General features: G+C 33.3%; 1 protein-coding gene across 1 annotated transcript; it reads right to left on the reverse strand.

Annotated features, from left to right (window-relative positions):
• Nucleotides 1–4,736: 4,736 nt before the first annotated feature.
• Nucleotides 4,737–9,747, reverse strand: LOC137925955 (uncharacterized). Its single transcript, XM_068769453.1, has 3 exons — nt 9,707–9,747; nt 7,430–7,717; nt 4,737–5,732 (listed from the first exon to the last, which is right to left on the reverse strand). Exons 2-3 carry the CDS (start codon nt 7,625–7,627, stop codon nt 5,553–5,555), a joined length of 378 nt encoding a protein of 125 aa, XP_068625554.1. The 5' UTR covers nt 7,628–7,717; nt 9,707–9,747; the 3' UTR covers nt 4,737–5,552.
• Between the last annotated feature and the right edge of the window lie 4,259 nt (nt 9,748–14,006).

Raw genomic sequence — 14,006 nt, forward strand, 5'->3', positions numbered from 1 at the left:
TCTCTCTCCCCTTCGTCTTGCATGATGGCCGAGACATTCCTTTCCTCTATCTTTTTGCCCATCCGGCATTCGGAATCTGCGCGCAGTCTTCCGAACGCCGGACAGTGGGCCACGAGGTGGACCACGGTCTGGCCCACGCCCGGTTCACAGAAGCACGAGGGGTCCTCCTTGAGCTTGAACCTGTGAAGGTACTCAGAGAACCCCCTGTGACCCGTGAAGAGCTGGGCCAAGACCGTATCCATCTCGACACTGCGGAGCACGCGGTAGGCTGAAATGGCGTCCGGGAAAAATATCCTCGTCACTGAAGCCGTCGTTCCTTCCATATACCTCCTGTTCCATTCGTCGAGCGACTCCAGTCTCAGTTGTCGCTTGACGAATGAAACGGGGCATCTCTCATATTCAGGTCTTCTTTTGTGTTGTTAGCCCTTAGGCTTTTACAGCATCATCGAATACGAGTTCACGGAGAGTAAGGGTCCATAGAGGGCAGCGTAGACCACTCGGCAATAATAAAAATGTACAGGTAACAAAAAACAGTTAAAATTAGAAGTCATTTAAAAGAGACACTTGAGTTTCTGCCCGGCTCTTCTCGGCAGCTCAGCGTTCTGAGCCTGTTGTAGCTCACTATGATTTTAAAATAATTGACGATTTATAAGCATGCAAATGCCCTCTGAATAAACATAATTAAACGAAGATCGCCACGATGACCGGCGACTTCCCACGATCCCACTATATCGTCCGTCCACCCAGGCCCACTCACTCTACGTCTACCGGTTCATAATCAAACACCATTAGTCAATAACAACGAAATTTTAAACCGTTTAGTGTATTTTATCCATTAATATTCTTATTGGTTATAGCTGTTTTTAATCAAAATATATTTATAGCTGGCCACACTAGAAGCTGCATTCACTACCTCTAAATATTTATTTATTTACTCCTTTCATAAAATGTATAACGCGGAACCTAATGCTTTATAGTCATTCTACAAACGGATAACTATCTGATGAAAGATAATGATATTGCAATCATATCTAGATGCCCGCCAACAATGATCCGCTACAACCAATAGAATAAATGTTATTCTTATTCAAAGCAAAAGTTACAAATGACGATAAGAATACTTGGTTTATAACGTAATTGTTAGAGATGGATAACATTAGAAAGTAATGTGTAATAGCTTCCTGTATTTCATCGCAAGAAAGTATCTTTTTTCTAAACAAATTATAAAAATTAAATAAAATTTATCTATTAGTTATAAATGTTACTTTTATGTACTATAAATGTGGAAGCCTTTTAAAAATCTCCCTCATAGATATCCATTTGGAGATATACCATAATCGCAACGCTTGACAGGCAAGTTGGCGATCGCAGTGTGGTATTTTGGTACGCAAAGGACGCTGCTGCCATCTTATGAAAACATATTAGTGAGCAGTGGCAATCGTGTATAATTAATGTACAAAGTGGGAAATATATAAGATTGTATCTCGGCAATGGAAGCTGCAACCTTTCGATTGTAAGGCTCAATCCTCCACCGCTGGGCTACCACTGCTCACTGGTTTGAGTTTTGTTAGTTAATAAAATGTATATTGGTTTTTATTTCAAATAAAATAACTAACGTCATTGGTTTACTAAGGCTTTTTGTTTTTTCATTCAAACCACTAGCTTTTTGTATTTAATAATTCTGGAAAACATAAAATTATTCTTGGTAAGTAAACTAATATAAATAATAATGACACGTAAAAAATAATTAAATCATCAATTACCTCTATTTTTCCTTCGTTCAAAACAAAATACAAACTTCATTGCAATAAAATGATTATCTGTGATATATATTACAGATAAAAAAGCGATAAGCACCGTTTTTTAGAAATCGACAATGGAACCGACCCTTACTTTAAATCAATTAAGCCAATGATTAAACAAAGATTAAAAATATAACTTGATTTTGATTGCAGATATGAATATATATTATGCGTTACTACATCGCACAGTTATTTTGCAGGCACGAAAGTCTTTATTGTTATTATTTTTAATTATATATTCTGTTATTCCTGTAAATATATATATACACCAATACCTCAATTTGCGTCGTGGTTACGTTCCAAAAAAACACGACGCAATTTGAAACGCCGCAAAGTGAATTAAGATTTTCTATAGCAAACCATGTAAAGATCGAAGATTGGTTCCGGGGTTACGAAAATACTACTCTTTAAAAAGAAAATTGAACAAAATAAACATTTAAAAACAAAAATAATATTACTCAGCCAATAAAAAATTGGAAATATATTTACCTTTTTTGGAACCAGAAGCAACACGTAAAAATTTATATAAATTTATTATTCTCTTTTAAAAAAGTACAACACACTACATTACCACACACTACGCAATTGAAACTGACCTCTAAAATTAGCAAAACAAAGTAAAAAATATTATATACAAATTGCGTTTTTTTTTAGTTAGAAAGGGAATCCCCGACTTTTTATGGCATGGCGCAATTAGAAACAAAAGTGAGGCCATCTTTTGAAAAAAAAAAAAGAAAATTTAAAAAAAAATTAAAGACTCGAACCCAAAACAACGCAACCTCGAAAATCTAAAGACGCATAGTGAAAATTAGTACTAATTAAGCAGCGACGCAACAAAAAACGCAAAACGAAACGACGCAAAGCAAGGTATTGGTGTATAGTAAATTAAAAGTTGTTATTGGCGTGCAATACGCGTAATTTCTTTGCGGTAACAATGATTTGTCAGGACCTTAGTGCTATCGGTGTGCGTACGCAGTACGTCAGTGTTGGGACTCCCAACACTGACGTACTGCGTACACCAGCGCTACTGTTATATGGCTCCCAACTTGGGAGCCATATAACAGTAGCGCTGGTGTCAAAGTTCCCAGCACCTCCTGGTGATTCGAACAGTATTTGTTCCTATGTTTTTCGTCGATTTCTAATAATTGTCTTAGAGTTATCATTTTCAGACGTTCGTTAAGAAAGGAATTAATTAACAGAAATCTGTCGCTGATACAACTCGTCACGTACACTCAATGCATTGTGGATGACATAAACGATGAGTATATATTTACACACGCTGTTGATATACCTATGAAACATACACGGTATAAGTATTTGTTTTTGAACTGCTAATCACGCCTGTATCATGACTTAAAATAAAATAAAAAACTGAATAATGAATCAGTCTTTATTTTCTATAAATATCCCATTAAATAACCTTTATTGTAAAAGCTCAATTTTTGACATTATAAAATAAAAATGTTATAATGTGTTTTTTATTTGTTTACATTAGATATAAAACGTTAAGAAGATAGCTAAGAAGATTCACATATGTTAATATGTTTAAGACATTCACCATTTCCTAACCCTAAAAAACCCTAACATTGCAGATTAGTATGTTTATACAAAATATAAAAAAATCTCAATTCTTTATTTCAAGCAAGCTTAGCGATATATATATATATATATATATATATATATATATATAAATTTTATGACCGCCTTCTGAAGGCAAATATGCGCCGAGAAAACATGGTAAGAAACTCGATAGCTGCTCTTTTCAAAAAGCCAAGAAATTTACATTAATTTTGATTACAAGATATGCATGGTGATCAGATGAAAACAGAGCCGATTATCCCCTAGAATCTTTATCATTCATTCCTCGAAATTTTTAAATTTCTTAAAAAAAGTCTAAGAACTATATTATTATATATGACATTAGATGTACCCATTCAGCATTGCTATGTTAAAAATCTGAAGAGAAAGGCAGTTTTAATACCTCAAACAAATTGAAAAAAAAATTTGGAATTGGATGTATGATTTTTGAAACTATTATAACAGACAAAAACACAACTAATAATATATAATAATAATAAGACTATATAAAATAACAATAGAATATTGGTATTTGCCGAACAGAGTTTTTATCAAAAAAGCATAACATAGTCATAATGAGAGAAGGATATGTGTACATGCAACAGTCGTTTGAATTGTATAACTCATGCTGAAAGTTGATTGTTCCTGTTTTCTACTGATTTCTAATTAAACATGTTTTGGCTTGTTTTTGCATAATTGATATTTCACCGTTAGCCGGGCCCAAAGAAAAAAATCTCCAGATATTTGATTCCACAAATTGCTAATAATATAACAAATATATTATAATACATATTATTTGGTGGTAGATTTGATGTATTTCTCAGACAGTGATAATACATCGGCAAATCTGCAAAAAAGAGATGGTGACTAAAACAGTGTTTCCCAACATGGGGCACACATCCTACAGAAAAGCAATTTAATTATTAAGAGGGGCAAATTGAAAATGGACTGGACAAGAGTTTAATCTTTTAGCTTTAATATAAAAATTATACATACACAGTGTGGGAGTCGTATATATACTGATGTGATGTCTGAATGAATAATAGGTGTAAGATTTTGTGGGCGAGCGTAGCCGACGGGCGAACTTAGTGTGCCGAATTAGTGCAGCGGGCACATGCACGCACCGGTGACGCGGGCGCAGACCTTTTGTTACTTTTGTTTCTTTTATTTCTTTTGCGCCTTTGTTCTATTGCCCGCTTTCACTCGGTCGCGGAGCACATTGCGCCCCAGAGTCCTACGACGAATGCACGTCCTTTTTGCTCGCCCTCAAGCGCTAATAAAAATTTGTTCGTGTGTTAAATAAATTGATAAAGTGTTACAAACGTCTTTTAATAAGACGCTAACTCTTTAACAGGAGGGTGTAAAAATTTCAGAAAGGCTTAAGTGGGGCATGGCACAAAAAAGGTTGGGAAACACTAGATAAAGATACAAACTTAATATTTTGATTCATTTGATTAGGAATAAAACATTATCTCTGTCCGGCGAATAAATTTTTAACATATTTTTGGATTATTAACGAGAGCGCATTGCGCCACATTAAATACACGCTCTGTCTAGACTACATTTAACTTATTACCAAGCACCGATGTAAAACTTAAAACTATGTTTCTAATATTTCATTGCGTTGTTTGTTGTAAATTAATATGTGTTATATTTAGTAAAATGTAAAGTTACAAAAACATCCATCCTTAGTTTTAATACATATGCGCACAAATAGCGTAGACTCTTTTTTTAAAGTCTGTTAAAGATAATTATAAAAGTTTTCACAACAATCAGATAATAATCCGCTTTTATTTGGAAAATTCCCGTAACAATATGATAAAAACCTAATAACTTTGTCACATAAAACTAATCATTTTTTTACAACTGTCAATTAAGAATATAAAATTAAGAATATAAATATTATTTACCTGCGTACTAATCTAAATTAAGGAGCAATGAAAATCATTTATCGCCCCAAACATGATTTAGCGAATAATTATCTTATTAAATATACGTACATATACAAAGCGGTCACGTGGCTATCGTTAATAATTATGCCACATATGATATAATCCATTATTTAGCAAAATTTCATTTGTGCTAATATCATAACAGATATTAAATAAATTAGATCACTTAACTTTTCTATTGTACCTCTATCTTATGATAAACAATTTATGTGATAAACTATTATGTTTTATCTATAATTTTGAAAGCGATATCAATTTCTTCTTCTGGTGTCCTTACTTCTGTACTATGTCTCCTCTGTGTTCTGTCTTCGTTTTTAAGATCAAAATTTATAACGGGTTGACTTGATGGAGCATTGACGTGGTATTCCACTGTTTTTGTTTTTTCAGAACTCGGGAGATTCTGAAATTAAATGGTCAATGTTAAGTTGTCTGAATAGTGCGTGACTGTTATCGTATTTTTAAAAGAAAAGCCGAGACGATAGACAAGGATAAAATGTCAAACTGTACTATAATACTAAATTATAGTAGAATCACTAATGTGTTAGCAACACGGACACACACGTGTTGCTATGCTGTGTTTTTATTGTAAATTTGACTAACATTACGTTGTCAACTGAGTATCATATATTATATTAAGAATACCTTATCACGTCAAGTCAGAAAATATCTCAGAAATTGAAAATACTTTAAAGTATCTTGACATCTCTATTTTATTCAAATATTTATAATATTATCCTCCCTGCACATAGTGATCATGCACATACGTCATAAAATGAACACAAGAATTGGGATGTAATTTTAAAAAACTACAATCAAATTGAGCCCTTCTATAATATTACTCCTGAACTTAAAATACGTGGTTACGTAGGTTTCACCCGGAGACTGATCTAAAAGGAAGTTCCGAACCCAAACTCTTTTTCTCTGTTTTTTTGTGATCAGTATTCATACGTCAGCTCATTTAGTAAAAGCAATTAATTGTTAACCTTTATTGTCACTAAAAAACCCTTTATATTGGAAAATTACTTTTCACTGGTTTTTATTTAAAAACCTTTTTCAACATGAAGCGTGGTAATTTAGAAACAATACAAAGAAATTTATTACTTTTAAGTTATATAAAAAACCTTTTTCAAGTTACAACAAAATTCTATATATATATTAATATGTTATAAGATTCAGGTAAAAAAATGTATCGCCTGTCAAAGAAACATGAATATATTAATAACGCAATAATAATAATTACAGTTATAAAGGATATGCAGAAAATATACATTGTTAAAGTGCAAGTTATACTAAAGCAATTTCATTGTATGTAATGCGAAGGTTCATGGTTAATAATAAATAATAAAAAATGCAAAGACAATTCAAATAGTTTTTTTTTTTCAATTGTGAACAATTTCCACATGAAACGTATTATTTTGACAATGCGCTGTAATTCTCTTTTCAAATGGTATGTGACATATCAACATTTATAACAAATGAAGGCATTTATTGGCATTTTAGTAGAAACTATTTTCTTTATTTTTTACTTTCACCGTGCTCCTACTTACTCCTCCGGATTTTAATGACACAAATATTTTTAAAGCGGAGAAAGGTGCTAAATTATTCTTATTGTTACATAACATACGATTGAACTACTAAATTCCATATATAATATAGTTTTGCCTTTTATTAAAATAATTAAAAATGTATCATTACAAATTATACAGGTTGACTGGAAATAGGTGTACCCGTTTCAAAGGAATGAATATAGCTCATTTACTGTCAAATGTATGGTACACTTTTTAATTTTTTTGTTGTATCAATTATTATAAATATCGTATTAATACCATAATAAAAAAAACGTTTTGAACTTTGGAGTAGTACATATTTAAATTAATTATTGTTCACTATTGTTCGCTGTAAAATTTGTACTACCAGAATTAATTGGCCTGTCGCATTCCAAATGAAAAAATAAATTAATAAAACTTATATCAGAGTGATCACTTTATACAGGGTAATTAGAAATTTGTGTATATGCTTTCACCCCCATAAAGCCTTTACCTCTATTTGTAATCACTCTGAATAATTGCTATGGAAGATGTGTATGTGTTTACATACCTCTCTATATAGCTCCAAAGAAATCGAGTGCCTTTTTCTATTGCTTTGTTTCATTCTTCCCGACCGAGAGATGGAGAGCTTCCTTCTGCCGCCCAATGGTGGGGATAAATCACATACATCCTCGTGCTCGGTTCCATATTGAGAGTTCTTTCTCTTATCGGTTGTGGTTTGAAAAAATGATTTGATAAATTTTGCCATTTGGAATTGATTGATTAGTTTTTTTATTAATTTGTCTTTACAACCTTTTATCTGACATTTGTGAGGAGATACTGTCCGTTTATAAAAAATCTAAAATTAAAATTATTCAAGTTAAATAATTTAAACAAAGTTAATACAACATTTTCAACTGCACATTTGTTAATTGTAAAGATGCGTTTACATTATTAAAATTATACATTGTTTAAAATACAGTCCAAACAGTTGTCTTTATCTAATTTACCCTCAGAATTCTTTAATTCTTGCAAAAACTATCAAAAGTCTCAATCATTATTAATGCCATTTTTACATTTGACACTCATAATTCTTAATCACTTAGATCCAGTAATTGTCCAATGTAAAGAATTTGTGGTTTTTTTTCAACTGTAGTCTTTTACCAAAGTCTATGTATCTACAAATTATTAACAATCACGGGAGGTTTTTCCATTATAAACGATGATCTAACATAAGATCAAGCATAAGTAATAAAATAAAGAATAAAAGAAATGTACCTAGCCACCTAAGAGTAATAAGATGATAGAAGGCGATGAAAGCAAGAAGGAATGAAAGAACAAAATGAAAGATATTGTGAAGGGAAAAAGGTAAGAACAAAAGAAATTGAGAAGAATGAAAGTGAGTGAAGAAAAAAGATAAAAATTTGAAAAACTTATTTGTAAACAAAGACCCTGATCCCAACAAACTAGGGGTACGAGTGGCCCCCAATAGCGGGGGCCATTAAAAAAAAAAACATAAGATCTAATTTATCTTCGACAGAGTTAGAATAACACTTTGTAACCAACGTAAACGCATCTTTAGCACGTTATTGATAATCAATACGATAATTATAACATTTTTTGGTATTAACTCCATCCTGCGAATACCTTATAGAAGTTTATAGATTTAGGAAGGTATTATATTTATGCTTATATTTTGTAAATAAGTCACTGTAAATAACGTCACAGAGTATAATAATCAAATTAAAATAAATATCAGAGTGTGGCACAAACAAGGCTAAGTGTTTGTAATTCTTTCTGGGGAAGGGGAAGCTATTTTGCCAGTAGTTTGTCAAATTCTGCGCTAACACAACTTTGTCTCTAATCAGTGCGAAAGTCTGATACTATTCACGATTTTTAAATTCAAAAGACATTTCATCATTATAGTTATAGCCGTAGAAAGTCCACGGCTGACCATAAGTCTACTCAATAGATTACGAAAATGACCGGTTAAAAGCGATCTGCATTCAGCGTCATCCGACAAACTTAACAAGGTCGTTTGTCTACGTTGTGGATGGACGCCAACGTTGCGCTTGCCAGGCCGAAGTTCCAGAACCCTAAAACCCAAACGGTTATCAGGTCTGTACGCTATGTAGCCTGCCCATTATCATCAACTTGCAAATATTCTGGGCAATAACGGTAACTAAGTCTAAACATTTTCTCATCGCTGATTCGATCCTTTAGAGCAATCCCGACCATAGCCCTCTCCATAGTTCATCGAGCGACTGCAAGCTCGCCAATGAGTTCCGTTTTCAGAGACCACATTTTACTGCCGTATTTCCTGGTAACACATATTAGTGAACACAGTGTAACACACCTTTATCTTTAGACACTAGGGATGTTGGATGGGGTGTTTAGTAGCATCCCGAATGCTGCCCAGCGTAGACAGAGCGTTTTATAAGACCTTGTTTCGTGTATGACATAAAATAACAATGTGACGTAAAAAAAACTAATCAACTAATTTATATTATCGTATAACAAGTGAGCTAGAAGATACTCATTATAGAATATGGATGTGTACATTAACACAAGCGTTATTAAATTTAAGCACGCCATATCGTTTTGAATGTTCATCAAAAAAGGATCTAAAAGCTTTTAATCAGTTAATACGGCAATTAATAGATATTGTGATAGTTAGATATTATTTAGATAACGTGTATTTATAAATTTATTAACTTGATCACTGTGTTATAGCCGACATCATGTTTTAAAATTTCGTTCAATTACACCGTAATCACACACTAACACAACACTGAGACAGATATAAACGAGGGTAAATTTCGCTGCACTTGCAATAAACGGACCTTACCTTAGTACGCACGCACTCTCTGATAAGCTTGTTTGAATTTGCAACTTGAACAGAAACGCTAGTTAGCTATTACTGCATTGTATATCACATTTGCTTACTATTTACCATATCCTTGTGATAAGATAGTACAACGATACGCGATATCATTGGACACTTTTTATGATAATATTATAGATTATTGTAAGTTAAATGAATACGCAAATAAGATTGTGATTTTCATTATTGTTTTTATTTAAAAACTATAACAATAATGTAATTAAAATGAAAATCATTGACATCCAAGAGTAAGGCGACATTTCTCAAATTTATCAAGGATGTCAAATTTAGCTATGACTATATTGTAAACTTTTTACGTATTCAAGGAGTGTATCATATCGCGATACATCTAAAATTATACGATAATACATTTGATCATGTTGTAAATAAAGACGCCGCCAATTTTTGATAATGAATTTTAACAGTTTTTCATTTTTAGCATATTTATTTTTAATATGATCGGCTTAAAGGCCAGCGTAATGTGCAAAAATCTCTTGTTAATCCTACATTAATTTGCATCACCAATCTGATAGTATACCATGAGTATGCAAATTTTTGGTTTTGCTAAGTGATAATAGTGGTAAGCATTAAACGACAATCACAAGTCGAGTCCGCAAAACACTAAGGTCTTTTTAAACGATATGTAATGCCTAAATTTAATAACGGTTGTGTTAATGTACATATCCATATTCTATAATGAGTCCCTTCTACTTGTAGCTCACTTGTTATACGATAATATAAATTAGTTGATTAGTTTTTTTTTACGTCACATTGTTATTTTATGTCATACACGAAACAAGGTCTTATAAAACGCTCTGTGTACGCTGGGCAGCATTCGGGATGCTACTAAACGCCCCATCCAACATCCCTAGTGTCTAAAAATAAAGGTATGTTTTATCATTCACTAATTATGTTGAGTTTTATTCCTATAGAAGGACCTTTGTGGCACCACTTGGCACAATTTCAATCACACATCCACAGCTGGATATCGACATTCTCCATAGTTTTTCAATGAGACCGATAGGAAGCGGCGAGCATACAGCCAACTCCGACGACCTTTACAAGGTCCTATGTCTTCTTTATAGGTGGACGTTGTACGTTGCCTCTCTGACACTCATTGTTTTTATAATGACATCAAAAGAAAGAGGCGACAGAAAGACTTTTTTTGGAGGTCGAAAGTTATAATAAACATTAATTACAACATTAGATATGGTTTCAACAATTAAAACGCATTGATTTTTATGTGAAAGACAGTGAGCGCTCTGGTAAACCACAAAAAAATCCCGGCAAAACCGTTAATACAACAATATCACCTATCGATGAATAACTTAAACCAAGCATTATTCAAAAGTTATTTAATTACACGACAAAGCTCTATACCACAAAGAAAACCAGTGTAAGACATCTTGGAATTGCTTAAATGGAACATCCAACCTCACCCGCCGTACTTCCTAGATCAAGAACCATTTCAATATTATCTCTTCTAATTAATTGTACACACACTTGCAGTACTGCACTTCAGCAATTTTGAGGAATTTGTAGAATGGCTTAACTGGTTTGCTGCAAAAGACAGTTTTTCTGGGATGATATTCGTGAATTACCTAAAAAATGGGCGAAATTTATAACATTTAGTCATGTTCTGGAAAGAAAGAAATAATTGTTTTTTTTTTGCAAAAGTAAGTACATGTATTTTTTCAAGTCCACCTGGTAATATAAAAGTTTTGCAACAGTCCAAACTGAGGTCTATAAGGAGAAGATAACTAAGGGTTATCTCTCAGACAGTAAGGTTTTATGCTGCTCTCAGCCTTACTCTGCCACCAACATACCCTGTGAAGTTTATTTAAGAAAAGAAGGAATGATTCTGGTCTCCATTTACCGCCACGCTATTGACTTTGTATTTACGGACTACGATGAAGATAGGGAGATTTTTCAAAAAAATGCTGTCAAAATATCCGTTACTCCGGAGTATGTAACCTGAAGATGGCGATTCATATGCGAAATTTGCACCGAGTCCACGTGGCAGTTAAAGCTCGGTCATCTTGTGATATTACAATACAGCTACAAATAACTTTACAATAAACTTAACATTTATTTCCAATGTAAACAAAGACCGTTTGTAATTAATAAACAGCACATTAACGAGGTGATAGGCTATAATACTTATAAATATTAACTACACATTATAACGTAAATTGAAAACGTATAATTATTCGGCTAATTAATGTTTATGTAATTAAGTGACCACCATCATTTTTAACATTTCAGCCATTGAACGCCACAGGTCTACATAGGTCTCACCAATCGATTTCTAAACGGACCGGTAGTAAGCGACATGCATCCATCGTCTTCTGACGGCCTTAACAAGGTCGTTTGTCTACCTTGTAAAATGGAAGTCCTACACTTGTGGGTCCATGGTATCTACTCCAGGACCTAAAGACTCCAGCAGTCATCTGTTCTGCGCGCTATGTAGCTGGTCCACTGCTATGCTATTTCAACTTACCAATACGCTGTGTTGTGTCGGTCTCATTCCTGATTGATCTCGTAGGAAAATCCTGGGCTTGTTAATATGACTCGGTATGTGTTTAATACTTAAAGTATAGATGCAATGAATAATACTTAAAGCAAATCTTATTAGTGGTTCATGATAATGTATGGTATCAGGCTTTCCTTTCGAGATTCGCGAGTTCGAATTTCAGCTGAAGGAAAAACTTTTTTCATAGATTGTTTTTCCATCAGATATTGGCATGTATATCTGTAAAACATACGTCCATCATTCGATCTAAAGTTTCTCCAACAGAACTAACTGCACATGACCAGCTAGTTTCGTTATTATTTAGTTTGTTTCAAATCTCGGCTTTTGTAAGCTTTGGAGATGTAGGTATTTAGAAACGATATCTATACATATAGAAATCAATCCTTAACTACGTTGCTCATGAAAACGGTTCTATTAATTCGGTACCATTTTAGGTTTTTATAGAAAGAGATAATGAGTAACTGGCGAGGAAAATAGAACACTTTTTTACATACAATGAGTTAATAAAACTCTTGTGAACAAAAATGTAACAAATATTTATCATCGGAAGAAAAATATGTGGTAGGTTTAAATCTCGGAGTGTACGAAAAAGTAAATATATTTTTGTACGTCACCGTTTAGACCTATACGCTCACTGCAAGGCATAGTCCTTTCCCGAAGATATTTATGGAGAGATATACCATAATCACCACGCTTTTATTTTTTTGTGGCCCTTCGTACACCTCTACCGTGTGTGAACAGGAATTTATCATTTTAAATACTTCATGTCATTCATTCTCCTTTCTTTACTTCACATTATCTTTCATTCCATCCCATTCTTTTCCATACATACATCGCCTACTCTCTTGTTCATTCTATTACTTTGTTGGATTTTCACGTTTACCTTTATTGTATTCAATCTCCACGCTTGACAGGCGGGTTTGCGATCGCAGTACGGTATTATGGTACGCGGAGGACACTGCTGTCTATTCTCTGGAAACCTGTTTAGCAGTGTAAATTATACTAATTTGCATCCCGGGAATTGAACCGGCTACCTACGATCATAGGTCTCATTCCTCTGGCACTGGCCTACCACTGTTAATGTTTTTTTTAAGTATTCGTTATTTATTAAGACAAACATTGAGCAAATGTTAAGTGATCACTCTAAAATCCTTTATTTAAATAGTAAATAAATTAACTGTAATAGACCAACAACTTTATATTACGAAGTCTGTTAGACATAAAAAGATTTGGGAGATGTGGAAATAAAAAACAACTAACATTTGTTAATAAAAATATCTTTAATCCAACTGTACAAAAACTGACAGAGTATTAAAATAATAGATTTAAAGAAATAATAACTGGGCTCCGAAGGCAGGTTCAGTCTCGCTCTGATGGCTCGTCGTGGAACAATCATCATCATTTCAACCCTAGGAGGTCCACAGCTGGACTGCTAGATTCCCAACAGGTCCGGTTAGAAGCGAATTGCTTTTTTTGACGACCTTAACAAGGTGATCTGTCCACCATGTGATGTCCTATACTGTTTCTGGTCCTTGACAAATTTGAAAGCAACGAAACAAACATGAACTACTTGAGTATTGGCTGTGTTATTTTTGCTGCTCTTTTTGTTTTTGTAATAGACAATCAATTTAACGATAGTGAACTTGAAATAGCCGCTTAAACACTAAGTTAAAATTAAAAAATTGTGTAACACACACATTAATTTTTCATTTTCAAACTGATATCACTCTT

This window comes from Battus philenor, unplaced genomic scaffold (genome assembly GCF_028537555.1).
Source record: "Battus philenor isolate CCGP_79_NKW_IND1 unplaced genomic scaffold, ilBatPhil1.0.hap1 SCAF_28, whole genome shotgun sequence".
Taxonomy (NCBI): Eukaryota; Metazoa; Arthropoda; class Insecta; order Lepidoptera; family Papilionidae; genus Battus; species Battus philenor.

Coding starts and splice junctions, on each gene's coding strand:
- LOC137925955 (XM_068769453.1), bottom strand. CDS start 7,627: ATGGCAAAATTTATCAAATCATTTTTTCAAACCACAACCGATAAGAGA. Junction 5,733..7,429: donor CTTTGGAGCTATATAGAGAG/GTATGTAAACAC, acceptor ATTTAATTTCAG/AATCTCCCGAGTTCTGAAAA.